The sequence below is a fragment of the Argentina anserina genome, chromosome 6, assembly GCF_933775445.1.
Source record: "Argentina anserina chromosome 6, drPotAnse1.1, whole genome shotgun sequence".
Taxonomy (NCBI): Eukaryota; Viridiplantae; Streptophyta; class Magnoliopsida; order Rosales; family Rosaceae; genus Argentina; species Argentina anserina.
This window is the reverse complement of record NC_065877.1, coordinates 1582530-1597297: the sequence shown is the minus strand read 5'-3', so window position 1 is coordinate 1597297 and position 14768 is coordinate 1582530. Positions and strand designations below refer to the sequence as shown.

The following is a 14768-nucleotide window of genomic DNA, read 5'->3' as shown; positions in this document are numbered from 1 at the left end:
GGAAGCGCTCAATTTGTCAGCAACAACTTAGCAGATTGATTCTATTCTTGACATTGTTCACAAGGAATTCGACTTCGTTTTCTGATGTATAATGAGGAGATGACGAGGTTGTGATGTGCCACTACTGCTACTGCTATTGATGCAGATCAGAGAAGATGGTGGTGAAGGGAGCCCAAAGCAGTTTTTTGGGTGCCACCTTAGAAATCCAAATTTTAACTCCTTTAGTCCTTCACCCCTTCTTGCATTTCTAATTTGGTACCATGTCTCTATCTACCCATCACACTACTCATCACACTATCAACCACACTATCAGTCACACTAACTTTTTAGTTGTGAGCTTGTGACAAGTAGTTTGATAGGTAGTGTGACAAGTAGTGTGATTTATGGTGTGACAACAGGTGTGACAGCAGATAACTAATGTAACATGTAGTGTGGTAGTGTGACAGACAGTGTGATAACTAGTGTGATAGGCAATGTGACATAGTCACATAAAACAATAAATAAAGGTTCGTTATTTATAGTCATTTTTCTTCATAGTTACATTAAACAGTGTAACTGTGGGTATGACAGTGAGTGTGACAAGTAGTGTGATACAGAGTGTGACATTTAGTGTGATAGGTAGTGTGACAACGTGATATGTCGAGAGAAATGTTAAATAAGCAAAATTATGTTAAAATTCAAATGATATTGATATGAATATGCTCAGAATGAAGAGAATAACAATAATTATGAAATTTTGAGCTCTAATTTCACCGGAATTACTTGGAGCATCACCATGGACGGTGACAACCTCTTGCTAGAGTTGTTGCGCCTTGTACAGTGATCGATTCAGAGTGTGTAGGGTATCAAATGAAAGAGGGGAGATAGATTTTTCTAACGGTACCAACCGCACTCAAACTTATCACCGGACGGTAAAGTTATGGCCGGAATTAAAAGAATAAGAAAAAGAGTGTAAGTAAGAGCAAAATAATCCGGAAAATATAAAAAAAATGTCTATTTTCTAATTTTGTTTAAACCTTATTGACTATTTTATAATTTCAATTAAAATAAGATGATATTTTTCTAATAGGAAAATAATTGGTGACTTTTTTTTAATTTATAATGTGGGATTGTACTTTTTCTAATTTGCCCTTGAATTTTTTGTTTACCCTTATATTTTTTTTTGTAATTTCACATTAATTGATAAAATCAATATTAAATTAGAAAAAAAAAGGTGTAAATGCTGTTTTGAGAAGTTAATAGAAGCTCCCTGTATAAATTTTTGCCATGGTGGTGAAATCCAAACCTCTTGTACCAAAACTGGGTCTTAATTGCAGAAGAGTAACTCATATTGTCGGTATGATTTACCATTACTTATTTGGTAAAGGTTCCTGTATTATGGTTTACTGTAAGTCTGTAACTATATATGATAGCAAACAAGAGCTCCAGAAGCTCCCATAGGCTTCACCTACGCCGACGACAATTGCTACTCCATCCGCAAAGCTATTTGCTTCGCAGTGAGCAAGGCGAATTCTACAACAATCAAAAGTTCGCATAACCTTGAGAATTCTACTCACTGAAACCTGGGCAGGTTCTTGATTTAGGGCAGCAACAATAAGCACAGAATCAATCTCCACCACTATGGACCACCACTGATGCCGGATTAAACACTCCCCCGTTCCAGAGCAGCTTGTTTCATTCCCAGTAAATATTACTGTAGCCAAGAAGAGCTCCAAACGCTCCATTTTTCTTAGATTAGTTTTGCCTTATAGTTTGGCCGAGGCACCTGTATATTCTTTAAGAGGCATGTAAAAGGGAAGCATTTCAAATATCCAAGTTCTAACAGCAAAATAAGAGGTCCAATTTTCGACAACGAAAGGCTGACAATATAATGAAAATTCATAATTGATGCAACTGTACTGAACCACCGAATTTTGATTCAACTGAATCTGTACAGTCGATGTTTGTAATCAGAGAATTGAGTTTTAGACCAGTTATTGTGCAATTTTCACAATGAAAGATTATGATGAAAGATCAATACATGGCAAACTTGGCCTTTGTTTTCTCAAATACTTGTTCAGCGAGAAGTGCACCATTGCCATCAGCTTTCTTGATCTCCAAGTGAGCCTTCTGATAAAATGCAGTGCCCCTTAATGCATCAGCGATGAAATCATCAAACCCAATTGCAATGGCTGCTTCAGCTTTGGCTCCGTAAACCAACCTCTGAAACCAGGAAACAAACATATTGTTGAAACTTCGTAACGAATACAATCTAGTTGCTCATCATATGAAGTAGTCACAAGGCTTGGTAACTGACCTTAAGTCTTGAAAGATGAATAGCACCAAAACACATTGGACATGGCTCACAAGATGCATATATTTCACAATCTGACAGCTCTATCTGATTCAGCTTCTTACAGGCCTATAGAAAAGATCACCCAGGCATTAGATCAAAAGTTCAAAACACATTCATTTCATCACATACAGGCCTCTAGTGATAAACAATATCATCAAATACAAAACAGGATACTACTGCAACTTGTGAACTTGATTGAACAGATGTCTACTTGCAATAAGCATGATTGTTAAGATCTGAATGCCTACTCAACATAGGTAACTCTGCATAACACTGTGGACCATACATTCTTAGTTTTGCGTTTCTGTTACACTATACCTCTCACTACCAAGTACCAACTGATAAAGAACAACTAATTGGACATCGTTCGATTAGGGAACAAAGGTCACTATAGTGAGAGGTGAAGTAAAACCAATGAGATGGTAAGTAGAAGAAAATTCCAATCCATATTAGATTCCTCTTTAGACTATGGGCTTGTTTGATCTAGACAGCCTACCAAAGAGCTAACAGTTGGAAATTCTAACCTATTAATATCATTTCAGTTATGAGAGAGACCTCATTAAGCAACGCATTAATATGACTAATATGTTAGTCCAACCTCTCTTATAGCAGTAACCTCCGCATGTGCAGTTGGATCAGTATGTGTCAAAACCATGTTGTGACAGCTGACAACTACTTCATCATTACGAACAATAACTGCACCAAATGGCCCTCCATCTCCATTGTCAACTCCCTTGTAAGCTTCCTGAACTGCTTGTGATAAGAATTTGTGGTCTCTATCCTGTACAACTGGTTGGACAATCAAAATAAAATAGAAAATATTACTAATATGACGAGTAGAACTGTGATTTCAAACTTTGCAGAGCCTGTTTTCTACTAAAGCAATGAAGAATGTATGATTACTTCTCTAGAAAGATGTACAGTAAATCACAAACAGAAAAGCATTATTCCTCGTCTCTAACAAGGTAATCAGCTGACAATGCGGTCACAAATGAAAATTGGACTGACTTAAATACCAAAGTCGGAGGCTAACTCTTCATATTCCTACACTAACTGCAATGCTACTCTTGTGTGTTAAATAAATAAAAACTGAAACGAGGTAAGAGACTACTTTGTTACCTTCTTGATGCGCAGCAAAAGCAGAAGCCACAGAAATGGTTCCATCCTTTGTTTCCACCACTGCAAAAAGTGGATAAGTTTTTAACACTTAATTTTGAAAGAGTACAGCATTCCATAAGCATGATTATAAGTGATCCAACATAAATTTGAAATACAACAAATTACAGTGTCTTGTTATACATCCACTTCAAATCAGGTGCCACTGCAACCCCGCAGATAAAAGCATAAGAACATCTATGGAAACCAAACAGAGATTCACAGGTTTTCCAAGCCAAGGAATCACTGATCTTTGGTTGCTCCATTGGAGTCCACATTTAAGCAAAAAGTACAAGTAAAGAACAATTGCCTTAACTGGAGAGACAGAACAATATCCAATCATTCGAAAGAAATAACCTTTACTTCCCATCTGGAATATGAAATTTGAAATCTAGGGACTCATAGATTATGAATTTTCAAATGGTTCATGCACCCAGTAATATCACATTCACGATATACACATTGTATCTATTTACTTCAAGTTCAACTGTCTCCAATATCTCAACAGATCACCCATAAACTCCATAATTCACTCTGATCGGGCATCCTCAAGATGCAGAGCTGCTCTTGAAAGAACAAAGAAACCAAAATGTTCAACTATCTAACTAAAAGCACTTCCTTTTTCTGCTTCTTAGTTCTTAAGCTAAAAGCTAAAACGGATCCAAACCCACTATAACGACTTTACAGATTACAACTTTAGAACAAAAAGCTGATCCCCAACTACTAATCCAACAAAATTGGAGATCAAAAACCGACTCAACACCACTTTCAACCCAGAAATCCAAACCAAACACACAAACAAGCAATTGGGTTCATGCAAATCCATCATACAATCACAGACACAATATAAAACCAACATGCATGATCCGATGATTCCGATCATACCCAACAAAAACAGAATGGACAGAATTACAGACAAAGAAAGTAACAATGGGCATAGAAACTCACAGTTGGCCTCAATGACGCTACCGTTAGAATCAGCCATGGTTGAGATTCAGTGAATCAAGTCGAGTCCTGGGATGAATGAAAGCAAAAACAGAGAGATGAGATGTGATTGGGTAGAGAAGGAAATATGGTTATAAATAAATAGAGGGAAGCGTGAAGGAAAACGAGGAAAACGAGATGAGCTGGTCCACGAATTTTAATTCAATTTGTTTTTTTTTATTAATTCAATTTGTTTTTTGATTTAAAAAGTTTGTTTATTTAGTTGTTTTGATCGACTTATTAACTAAGAGGGATGACTTTCACCAAAAAGAGGATTGATAGGGAGAGACACGACATGTCAAGGTGTAAAGCCCACCGTCACGATAAGATCTTTATTTTGGTTTGGGATGAGGAGCAAACATTCATGTTTGGCTAGGGGGATGCATGCTCAAAATTCCTTCAATCTTATCCAACTATTTGATGCAATATAATTGAACGTGTTTTTGTTCATCTATTATTATGAGTTATCAATATATGTTATAAATTTATACGATAAATTTAACATTATATACGGTCACTGAATATTTATGAATAAGCGTCAAATAACACTAAAATGTTTTAACGGAAATTGAATCTGACCTCTATTTAAATTTTATTCTAGTGATACCGTTACTTTTTGTCGGAAAAACAAAAGTTTGTAATTTCAAGCCATGCTCAAAGCCTTGTCAAAATAATCATTCAGTAACTAAGAACCTCAATTTAGGTAAGTTATCAACTTTTATTTTGTTTTTGTTAACTTATTAATTTATTATATGTGGACGTTCCTATTTAGATTAGGTAAGTCAATATGCAGGGGCTTGGTGATAACATCATAATTTGTGAAGTCCTTATCTATTTAGGTAAGTTACGGAGGTTGTTCTTATCTAATTAGTAAAGTTTCCTATTCAGTTTAGAATTGCACCGATCACCCTTCCTTATAAGCCCTTTCCTTACAAATACAACAGAAGGGAAACTTGTTAAGCATTCTTTTGTTAAAGACTAATTGAGAGATATAATCAGAAAAACAATATTGAATCATGGGACTAAAGAAGATCGAAATCAAGAAATTAACCAACAAGCAATCCCTGAAAGTCACATACTGTAAGCGGCGAAATGGTCTGTTTCGCAAAGCCGACAAGTATTGCTCCAAAACTGGTGCTCAAATCGCCATTATCACATTCTCTCCTGGTATGAAGCCAATGACATTCGGGAACCCTTCTGTGGAGGCCGTCGTAGATCGGTATGAGCTCTGGGAAAGGCAAAATTCCAATGGCGGCAAAGAAATAATGCTTGATGATGACGACCATGGTCTCCATGAGATTGGTACGAGCGATGAGGAAGATGAAGTGCTTGAAGGTATGGAACTGAATGAGCTCAAGCAATATGCGAAAAGCGTAGAAGAACAAAGGAATTTTTTGGCCTGGCAAATCGAAGATAGGATGAGAAGAGAATCGAGCACCAAAGATTTGTTAGGAATGAATAATGCTTCTGTGGATTTGATGCTCTTTGGTGTCAAGGTAGGAGAAACAGTGGAGATAGAAGAGATGGAAGAGACGAGGAGGAGAGAATCACGCACAGCGGACTTCTTGAGTAACTTCAATTAGAAATTTTAAATACCATTTGGTCGACATTGTAGTCCTTTGCTAAATTTTCCAGTGAGGTTCTTATTTAAATTCAAATTTTGAGTTCTTAACTCAGAACCTCACTCAACATTGTAAACAAAAAACTATACCATATATGCATTATTCTTATTTTTGATCAAGAAAGACATTCAATGGTAATGAAATTGTTACAATAATTTTGGAGACGACAAGCTGCAATATATACAGAGAGTTTTTTGTGATACTTTTGATATTTTATATAGATTTTTCATAATACTTGACGATAAATGTACCACGTACGTAAGCTTTCATTGTATTTGACGAGAATATTTGAGGTCTTCTACCACTTTCAGTAGTAATTTTCATTGTTTGCATCTTTGAATAATAATCCTTATGATCGTTCTCCGGTATCTTTAATAAGAATTCTGTATGTAGTTGATAGATGATCCAATTATACTCTAATTAATCAACTTTAGAGGTGCAGTTGATGATCAAATGATCTAGAATATATATATGCCCCAAAAACTGAATTCAGTGCGAGCTCCAAGTTTTGATTTCTTTAAAATCCTCCATGTTCCCAAACGGACTAGACACTTGAACCTCATTCTAATTAAACAACGTACACGCTGCCTTCCACATCTCAATGTTTTGGAGTACTGCACAAAATGGTTTGGAGCCAAAATCATTCTAGATCTTTGTGGAAGAAGAGCCTTGAGACTGTGTATTAATTGTATGAAGAACCCAGTATGAAGCCCTCAGATCGATTTCATCATGTTTGAAACACGTACGCGCGCGTTCAAGAGTAGTTTTTGTCTTTTAGAAGATTTGGCTAATTGGCTTCACGGATTAGTGCCTGAATATAGATATTTTATTACAACTTCATCTGATGCATTACTCATTGCAGACTACTGTGAATCTAACTTTAGACCAAAATTAAAGCTACAATATAAACCAGATCGAGAGCTCCTATAAAGTTCAGGGAAGTATTATTGCTTGCGTAACGCTTTCCTGTACACTTTCCTGTTTTTGTTGGGATAAGTTATGAACTCCTCGGGTTGATAGGATTTACAGATTTAGGAAGTATATATATAAAGGGATATATAGTAATATAGACGTATATATGAATGATGAATCAAGAATTTGCATTCTCATCCAAACTGTGCTGGCAGTGAACTATGGGATTGAAGAAGATTGAAATGAAGAAAATAAGCAACAATAACGCCCTCAAGACCCCCTTCACAAAGAGGCGACAAGCTTTGTTTCGCAAAGCCAATGAGCTTTGCTCCAAATTAAACTTGGTGCCCAAATCACCATTATCACATTTTCACCGGGTGATAATCCGTTCACACTAGGACACCCTTCAGCAGAATCCGTCATAGATAGATATTATTTCCCCGGCAAGCAAGTACCGGACGACGAGAGTGGTAGTCTTAGCAGTGTCATTGACGATGAGAAAGAATGGAAGATGACAAGTTCAAGCTGTACGTAGTTGGACAAACACATTGAAGGAGTGGATTAATTAGACGAACTTAAGGAGTATGCGCGGTGGGTTGAAGATGAGTTAGAAGAAACGGAGATGAGAAGAACATGCACCAAAGACCTCCCTGGGTTTGAATTCGAGAGAGGGCCCGATGGTAGATGAGATGAGGATGAGAGAGTCGCGCACAAAGGACTTTCTGGCTAATTGGATATGAACTCCTACAGTTCTATTGGATCTCTTTTTATGGGTAGAATTTCTTCAAACGTAAAATTGAGCTTCACATTTGGGTTTGATTTTACGTTGGAATTAGAATAAACATTATTTTATTACTTATCACAGATGAATCTCACACAATTTGTGGAGAATGTAATGTTTGTAAAGTTGTAATTAGTATGAGAATGCATTTGCTTTGTTTTGAGTTTGCATTTGTTTTGTTTGAGAGATTTTAATTTTTTCTGTAAACAGACTTGTCAATGAATATTGTGACATACAGTTTTACCAACATCAAATGACAAGTTTCATCGATTTAAATTGATTCATCTCAGACGAGCATGGTTGAACCACACTACATAGTCGAACAAAAACGTACACTTAATAAACCTTAACAATAATAGAAGCATGGTAACTTTAGTCCGTGATTATGATTTTCTCAACTCATGTTATGTGTTTTTTCTTAACTCATATTTAGCTAATAATTAAGCAATTAGAACATATCATGAGTTTATATTTATGGGTACAAGGTGAGCAAATAAAAAGTTATCGACAAATTTATTTCTCTAAATATATTAAGTGAAATATTATAAATTCGACCGATAATAATTATATCTAATTCTATCGCATAAACAATTTATGATGGTCGCAACTAGGTAGGTGCGGATTAAGATATGAACACCCTCTTAAACCCACCTACTCTCTTTCAGCTTCTAATACGAGTTGTTTGTTGATTGAAAAAATAAATATAAAAGAAATTGCGTGATAAGAAGTTAAAGAACGCTCATTATTCCTTATTGAAGTAGGGAAAAAGAAACCAAGTTGAGGTACAAAACGTGTGGTAGAAAACAAAAAGTTTCCCTTAATAACGTTGGATTTTAAAATCCCCACAATACCCACATCCTCAAATAGATAACGGTCAAACACCAGGGCCGAATCGTCATTTCCTTAGCATCACTTATACCGCATTAAAAAATAAACACAAATCCGAATCCCTCTGGGAAAAGGATTGAGCTGGCAAGGCGCGTTTTCCTCACGCTACTCCGTAACCGCCTCAATCGTCTCCATATAAATTGAAATCTCACTACCCCATTCTCATCATTCCTCCAACCTCTAAACCCTAAATTCTAAATTATTCCAATCTCTAAATTATTCTCTCTCTTTTCTTCAAAATCAAATTTGAAATCTCAATACTGACCCTCTCCCTGAATTATTTCAACTCGTTCTTCGTACCCGAGTCGACTCGCTACCTCAACTCAGTTCTTCAAAATCGAAATGGATCTGAACAGGAACGACGCCGATGATCACAACCGTGAAGAGGAGGAGGTTCCTATCGTCGTTGATGAACCGGATTCCGGCTCCGATCGCACAGTATCAGATTCCGAATCCGACTCCGACTCCTCTGCGAACAACGATCAAGCTTCGGAGTCCGATTGCGAGAGCGAAATGGCCGAATCGGATCCAATCGACGACGGGTTCGGGTCTTTCACCAGAAATGGGATGACCGCGAGAGAAAACGAAGCCACCTCCGACTACAAGATCGTTCTCAACTACTTCAAAACAGGGATGGGATCGGCGGCGCCGGTCACGGAGGTCGTGGCGATGCACAGGAACAAGGTCGCCGGGGCGACCCGACCCGCGAGGTTCGCGGCCTTCAAAGCTTTTCATCAGGCGGTTGCGGAGAAATTGGGCTCCAAAGATCCCAACATTAGGTTCGCGTGGTACAGCGGAACCAAGGAGGACGTCTCGGAGATTCTGCTCCACGGATTTAGTAGCCTCCACGGCGACGAGCTTGGTCGGATTCAGCTGAGTGGACTGTGGTTTGCTTTGGACCAGGCGATGAGGGTCGAGCCTGGTGATGATGGGCTTAGGCACATGTTGTATTGTAGGGTTATAGGGGGCAGGATGGAACAGATCCCTAGCGGTTCGAACCAGGTTTTGCCGAGTTCGGATGAGTTTGATATCGGTGTGGATAGTCTTGTGCATTTGAGGAAGTACTATGTGTGGAGCCCGTACATGAACACGCACGTTTGCCCTGCGATTGTTGTGAGCTTCAAGGCTCCTGCTAGCCTGGACGGTTATGTAGCTGGTGGCTGTGTTGGTTCTACTCCGGCCGCAGCGAGTGTTGCTGGTGCTAGTGGTACTGAAGGGGGTGCTGCTAAATTGAAGAAGGCAGGACCGTTTGGGAAAGTTACCCCTCTGGTGGCCGCGCTGACGAGGTTCTTGACGCCTCGAGAAATGAAGATTGTTGTGAGGTTGGTCGACGATTTCAGGGCGAAGAAGATGACAGCGGACGATTTGAAGCGGAAAGTGAGGCTCATTGCTGGGGACAGGTTGGTTTCGGCATTGAAATTGGTGTCGTCCACGCCGGGGAGTTTTGGTGGCTTGCAGATTGAGAATGGAGCAGTGCGGGATATACATCTCCCTGGTCTGATAGGCGTGCTTCAAGAGACTCTACCTGCTCCGAAGCTGGACATGATTGGTAAAAGCCTAGTCGAGTTCAGGGCGAAGAAGATAGATCGGCCTCAGCTGGCTCAAACTGTGAGACTCATTGTTGGCGATGACCAAGTGTTGATCCAAGCAATCAAGACTTACAAAATCAGGAAGGAGCAAAACAACAACTCAAATGTGTGAAAGATGATGAGTTACCAGCATCTTTCACATTTGAACAACATCCCTTTTAGTTTTGGGTATAAGTTTAGTTCTAGGCTTCTAGTTCCTTTACTTCTAGTTTATTCCATGCAGAAATAAGGTATAGATGTAATCGGGATTGAAGTGAAGGAATTAATCACTAATGTATTAATTTATTACTTATATGTAAAATATAAATTATATTGTTCGAAGTGAAAGATGTTATCAGTTCCTGGCCTTTTTGTCTTTCTGAAAATCTTTACCATCCATACAGCTTCTAGTTTTATTTTTTGTAATGACTTGGTGAGCACTAGCTTGAGTAGTTTCCCCTGATTCTCAGAGTAAACACAGTCCTAGTGTTATCAGAGCTGAAGTTTAATAGTTCTGTTCTTCTGGTTGCAGGTTTTGTTTTTCTAGGCCCTAATCTAGCTTCTTCAAAGAATCCAGACTAATCGAATGGTTTAGTGGCAGCGGCTTTGGCATTAAGAGCTTGTTTCGTCGCAGCAACTGTCTTTAATGGATGCATAAGATTTGCGGAGGCTTTGGCGTATGCGCGCTAGTGTTCATCATAATGAGACACAGGCTAGCAAATTACAGTGTTGGTTTTTAAGCATTTCTGGAACGTTTTGGTAGTATGGTTTTTAATGTACTTGCTTGCTGAACACTTTCCTGTTCTTGTCTGGATAAGTTATAAACTCCTTGGATTGAGTCCTATCAGGAACAGGAATTTGCATATTCTATATAAAGAAAACAGATGAGTTAGTTCTCATATACGGATGACTCTTTTCTGTTCTTATATGGATAAAATATAAACTCCTTGGATTGATTCCTATCAGAAACAGGAATTTGCATATTCATTCTATGTAAAGAAGACAGATCAGTTAGTTCTCACACAAGGATGACTCTTTCATATACATAAAACAAGAATTTTGCATTCATCTAATCCCTGGTTGCAGTGAACACATGCAGACATGGGATTAAAGAAGGTCGACATGAAGAGAATAAGCAACAAGAACGCCCTCAAGGCCACCTTCACGAAGAGGCGACAATATCTGTTTCGAAAAGCCAATGAGCTTTGCTCCAAAACTGGTGCCCAAATCGCCATTATTACCTTCTCACCGGGTGACAATCCGTCCACATTTGGTCACCCTTCAGCAAATTCCGTCATAGATAGATATTATTATCCCGGCAAACAAGTACCGGACGACGAAGAGAGTGGCGGTCGTGGCAGTGTCATTGATGAGGGAGATGAGAAGGCCAAGTCGTGGTTGGATAAACCCATTGAAGGAATGGGACTAGACGAACTTAGGGAGTATGCGCGGTGGGTTGAAAATGAATTAGAAGACACGGAGATGAGAAGATCATACACCAAAGACCTTCTGGGTTTGAATTGGAGACCGGATCCGGAGATAGATGAGATGAGGATGAGAGAGTCACGTACAAAGAACTTTCTGGCTAATTGGGTATGAACTTGCATTCGATCCTTCTTTTCTTTTCTTGTCTGAATACTCGATACTTTTTCGTTTTTGTTGCGAGTAATTCTAATATTTCAAATGTAAAATCGAGCTTCATATTTGTAGGAAGAAAATTGTAGTTCTTATATTAGAAAAAATGAGGATAATCATATTATGTTACTTAATTTGTAGGGTAGGATGCAACTCTTTGTAACTCATATGGAAGTGCTATCATCTCAGAATTTGCATTAGTTTCGTTTTAGAGTTTCTTCTTTGCTTTCATTCAGCAATTTCATAAAACTGTGAAATACGAGCAAATTTACAATCTCAACACAATAACGTGAGAGAATCGACAAAAATTATACTTGATAGTCTAAATGTTCACCTCAATCTCAACAAAACTATACTTATTAATCTACGGTGTTCGTCTCCATCTCAACAAATTAGGAACGAGAGGGTTAACAGAAAACAATATTGATTGTTAAAATATGCGCCCAAAAAATTGTATATTACAAATATTGATCATTTGAAACATAAATCTCCTCTAAAATTCAACTCGTGACACAACTACTTGTCGTAAATTGAATGCGCTGGAGGACTTTAATTCCACCAAAAAAAAAATCCAAATCCAAATAGCCGCTTGCTCAACACGCTAACTCTAACCGCCTCAATCCTCCCCATATAAATTAGAAACCTCACAAACCCTTTCTCTTCTTTCATCCTAAAATCGACTCTCCCCAATTTTTCAAGATTCAAATGTCGATCTTATCTTCCAGCTCGTTCTCACTAACTCGCTAGCTCAACCGAGTCGACTCGCCGCCTCAATCTCACCGCACCGTTTGTTCAAAATCGACATGGACCGCATCCCGATCAACACCGATGACTTCAACCAGGACGACGACGACGACGACGAGGTTCCGATGGACGTTGATGATTCAGACACCTCCGATTCCGACTCCGACGAAGCTTCCGAGTCCGATTACGACAGCGAAGCCACTGACTTGGACTTCACCGACGAACGATCCTCGGTCTGCACCGGAAATGAGACGATGACTCGAGTCAGTGTACTGAGCCGGGAGCACCAGAACATTCTCAAGGCCTTCGCCGTGGGGATGGGATCGGCGGCGAGAGCAACGGAGGTCGTGGCGGTGCACAAGATCACCACCGCCGCCGGAACTCCCCGCCGTGCGAGGTCCGACGCTTTTCGACTCTTTTCGGAGGCGGTGAAGAACAAATGCGGCGGAAACCCTAACATTAGGGGCGGCTGGTACGGCGGCTCCAAGGAGGAGCTGGCTCAAATTGCGGCCGATGGATTCAGCAGTCTGAACGGCGACGAGTGTGGCCGGATTCAGCTGGCTGCGGTGAAGTTTGCTCTGGATAAGGCCATGGAAATCGAGGCCGGCGACGACGGACTGAGGCACATGATGCTGTGTAGGGTTATATTGGGGAAGATGGAAGAGTTGCTTAGTGGCTCAAAGCAATGTCTGCCGAGTTCGGATGAGTTTGATTGTGGCGTGGATAGTGTTGTGAATCCGAGAGTGTACTATGTGTGGAGTCCGTATATGAACTCGTACATTTGTCCTTGTTACGTTGTGAGCTTCAAGGCTCCTGCTAGCTTGAAGTTTTACGCGGCGAGTTCTACTAGTACTATGCAGGCGGCGAGTAGTGCTGCGGCTGCGGCTGCGGCTTCTCCTTTTGGACGTGTGGCTGTATCTGCGCTGGTGGCGGCGCTGACGAGGTACCTGACGCCTCCGGAAATGAAGATAGTTGTGAGATTGGTGCAGGATTTCAGGGCGAAGAAGATTACAGGGGAGGAGCTGAAGAGGAAAGTGAGGATCATAGCTGGGGACAAGTTGAGTTGCGCGATTAAATTGATGTCGTCTGGTAATACTTTTGGTGGTTTGCAGGTGGAGAATAGTGATATATATCTCCCTGGTCTGATAGCCGTGCTGAAAGAGTATGTGCCTGCTGAGAAGATGAACATGCTGAATAAAAGTCTAGGGGATTTCAGGGCTAAGAAGATGAATCGAAGTGAGCTGGCTCAAAGTGTGAGGGTCATTGTTGGTGATGACAGAGTGTTGGTTGCTGCAATCAACATTTACAAAATCAGGAAGCAGCAAAACAATTCACTTGTGTGAAGAAGAACTAAAGATGATGAGTTACTAGCTAGCCTTTGTTTAAAGTTCTAATCAGCATTAGTTTTTGTTTTGGCAGAAGCTTAGTTCTCTGCATATATGCTTGCATATGATGTTCCTTTAGTTTTTTCCATGAGAACAATTTGTCTGCTCTATTCCATTGCAGAAGTAAGGTGGGTGTAATCTGTTTGAAGTGAAGAAACTATTCGAAGTGAAGTGATAGATGTGATCAGACCCTGCGCTTTTGGTGATTCTGGCTGCGGTAATCAGATTTACCTAATCGTAGACATTGTGCGTATCTGTTCTTGAAGATTTTGATAGTTTGTTATGCCGTTTTCAGATATGTTTTTTAGTTGATTTACTGATGCAAAGCTGCTCAACAACTACTGTTCTATTCTGCATAAACCTTCTCAGAAAAAGAATGTGTTAATTTAGATGGATTCTGATGCATCCGTAGTTTAAAAGCCGAAGACAGATAACCGTCTTGAGCGTTTTCCTTCTGGGTTTAGTATTAGTCTAAACTATAATCCTTCAAATCATGTTGCTGCGTTTTTGTTTTTGCCAGAATGAAGCTAACCCTATCTAGACTCTTGGCAAATCGAATGTTCTGGCTGCAGAGGCTTTGCCATTAGGAACTGATTAGACAGTGGCTGCTCGATACAAAAGATTTACCCCTTACCGTAGTTCACATCTCCCCTTGCCGTACTTTGTTCGTTCATTATATATTGGCCACCGAAGTGTTGAGAATAAGGGAGATGAAGGCACATCGTTTGCTGGTTGGCATAGTATTGGTGTGAACTATAA

General features: G+C 39.6%; 5 protein-coding genes across 5 annotated transcripts; 4 read left to right on the top strand and 1 right to left on the bottom strand.

Moving 5' to 3' along the window:
- Positions 1-1858: 1858 nt before the first annotated feature.
- On the bottom strand, positions 1859-4582 carry LOC126799301 (guanosine deaminase). The gene is made up of 5 exons (XM_050526474.1): positions 4439-4582; positions 3455-3514; positions 2934-3124; positions 2297-2401; positions 1859-2202 (listed from the first exon to the last, which is right to left on the bottom strand). Exons 1-5 carry the CDS (start codon positions 4473-4475, stop codon positions 2014-2016), a joined length of 582 nt encoding a protein of 193 aa, XP_050382431.1. The 5' UTR covers positions 4476-4582; the 3' UTR covers positions 1859-2013.
- Positions 4583-5490: 908 nt separating this feature from the next.
- On the top strand, positions 5491-6057 carry LOC126800504 (agamous-like MADS-box protein AGL61). The gene has a single exon (XM_050527873.1). It carries the CDS (start codon positions 5491-5493, stop codon positions 6055-6057), a length of 567 nt encoding a protein of 188 aa, XP_050383830.1.
- Positions 6058-8861: 2804 nt separating this feature from the next.
- On the top strand, positions 8862-10587 carry LOC126798721 (probable inactive poly [ADP-ribose] polymerase SRO3). Its single transcript, XM_050525762.1, has one exon. It carries the CDS (start codon positions 9020-9022, stop codon positions 10376-10378), a length of 1359 nt encoding a protein of 452 aa, XP_050381719.1. The 5' UTR covers positions 8862-9019; the 3' UTR covers positions 10379-10587.
- Positions 10588-10831: 244 nt separating this feature from the next.
- LOC126798722 (agamous-like MADS-box protein AGL61) lies at positions 10832-11883 on the top strand. The gene has a single exon (XM_050525763.1). The coding sequence runs from the start codon at positions 11347-11349 to the stop codon at positions 11842-11844; it is 498 nt and encodes a 165-aa protein (XP_050381720.1). The 5' UTR covers positions 10832-11346; the 3' UTR covers positions 11845-11883.
- A 597-nt stretch (positions 11884-12480) lies between these two features.
- LOC126797511 (probable inactive poly [ADP-ribose] polymerase SRO3) lies at positions 12481-14404 on the top strand. The gene has a single exon (XM_050524140.1). The coding sequence runs from the start codon at positions 12684-12686 to the stop codon at positions 13965-13967; it is 1284 nt and encodes a 427-aa protein (XP_050380097.1). The 5' UTR covers positions 12481-12683; the 3' UTR covers positions 13968-14404.
- The last annotated feature ends 364 nt before the right edge of the window (positions 14405-14768 follow it).

What these genes read in the sequence shown, in the direction of transcription:
- LOC126800504 (XM_050527873.1), top strand. Translation starts at nt 5,491, where the DNA reads ATGGGACTAAAGAAGATCGAAATCAAGAAATTAACCAACAAGCAATCC.
- LOC126798722 (XM_050525763.1), top strand. Translation starts at nt 11,347, where the DNA reads ATGGGATTAAAGAAGGTCGACATGAAGAGAATAAGCAACAAGAACGCC.
- LOC126799301 (XM_050526474.1), bottom strand. Translation starts at nt 4,475, where the DNA reads ATGGCTGATTCTAACGGTAGCGTCATTGAGGCCAACT. An exon ending in TTTTGCTGCGCATCAAGAAG is followed by an intron (nt 3,125 to 3,454) that starts GTAACAAAGTAG and finishes TTGTCCAACCAG; the next exon opens with TTGTACAGGATAGAGACCAC. An exon ending in AGGTTACTGCTATAAGAGAG is followed by an intron (nt 2,402 to 2,933) that starts GTTGGACTAACA and finishes TCTTTTCTATAG; the next exon opens with GCCTGTAAGAAGCTGAATCA.
- LOC126797511 (XM_050524140.1), top strand. Translation starts at nt 12,684, where the DNA reads ATGGACCGCATCCCGATCAACACCGATGACTTCAACCAGGACGACGAC.
- LOC126798721 (XM_050525762.1), top strand. Translation starts at nt 9,020, where the DNA reads ATGGATCTGAACAGGAACGACGCCGATGATCACAACCGTGAAGAGGAG.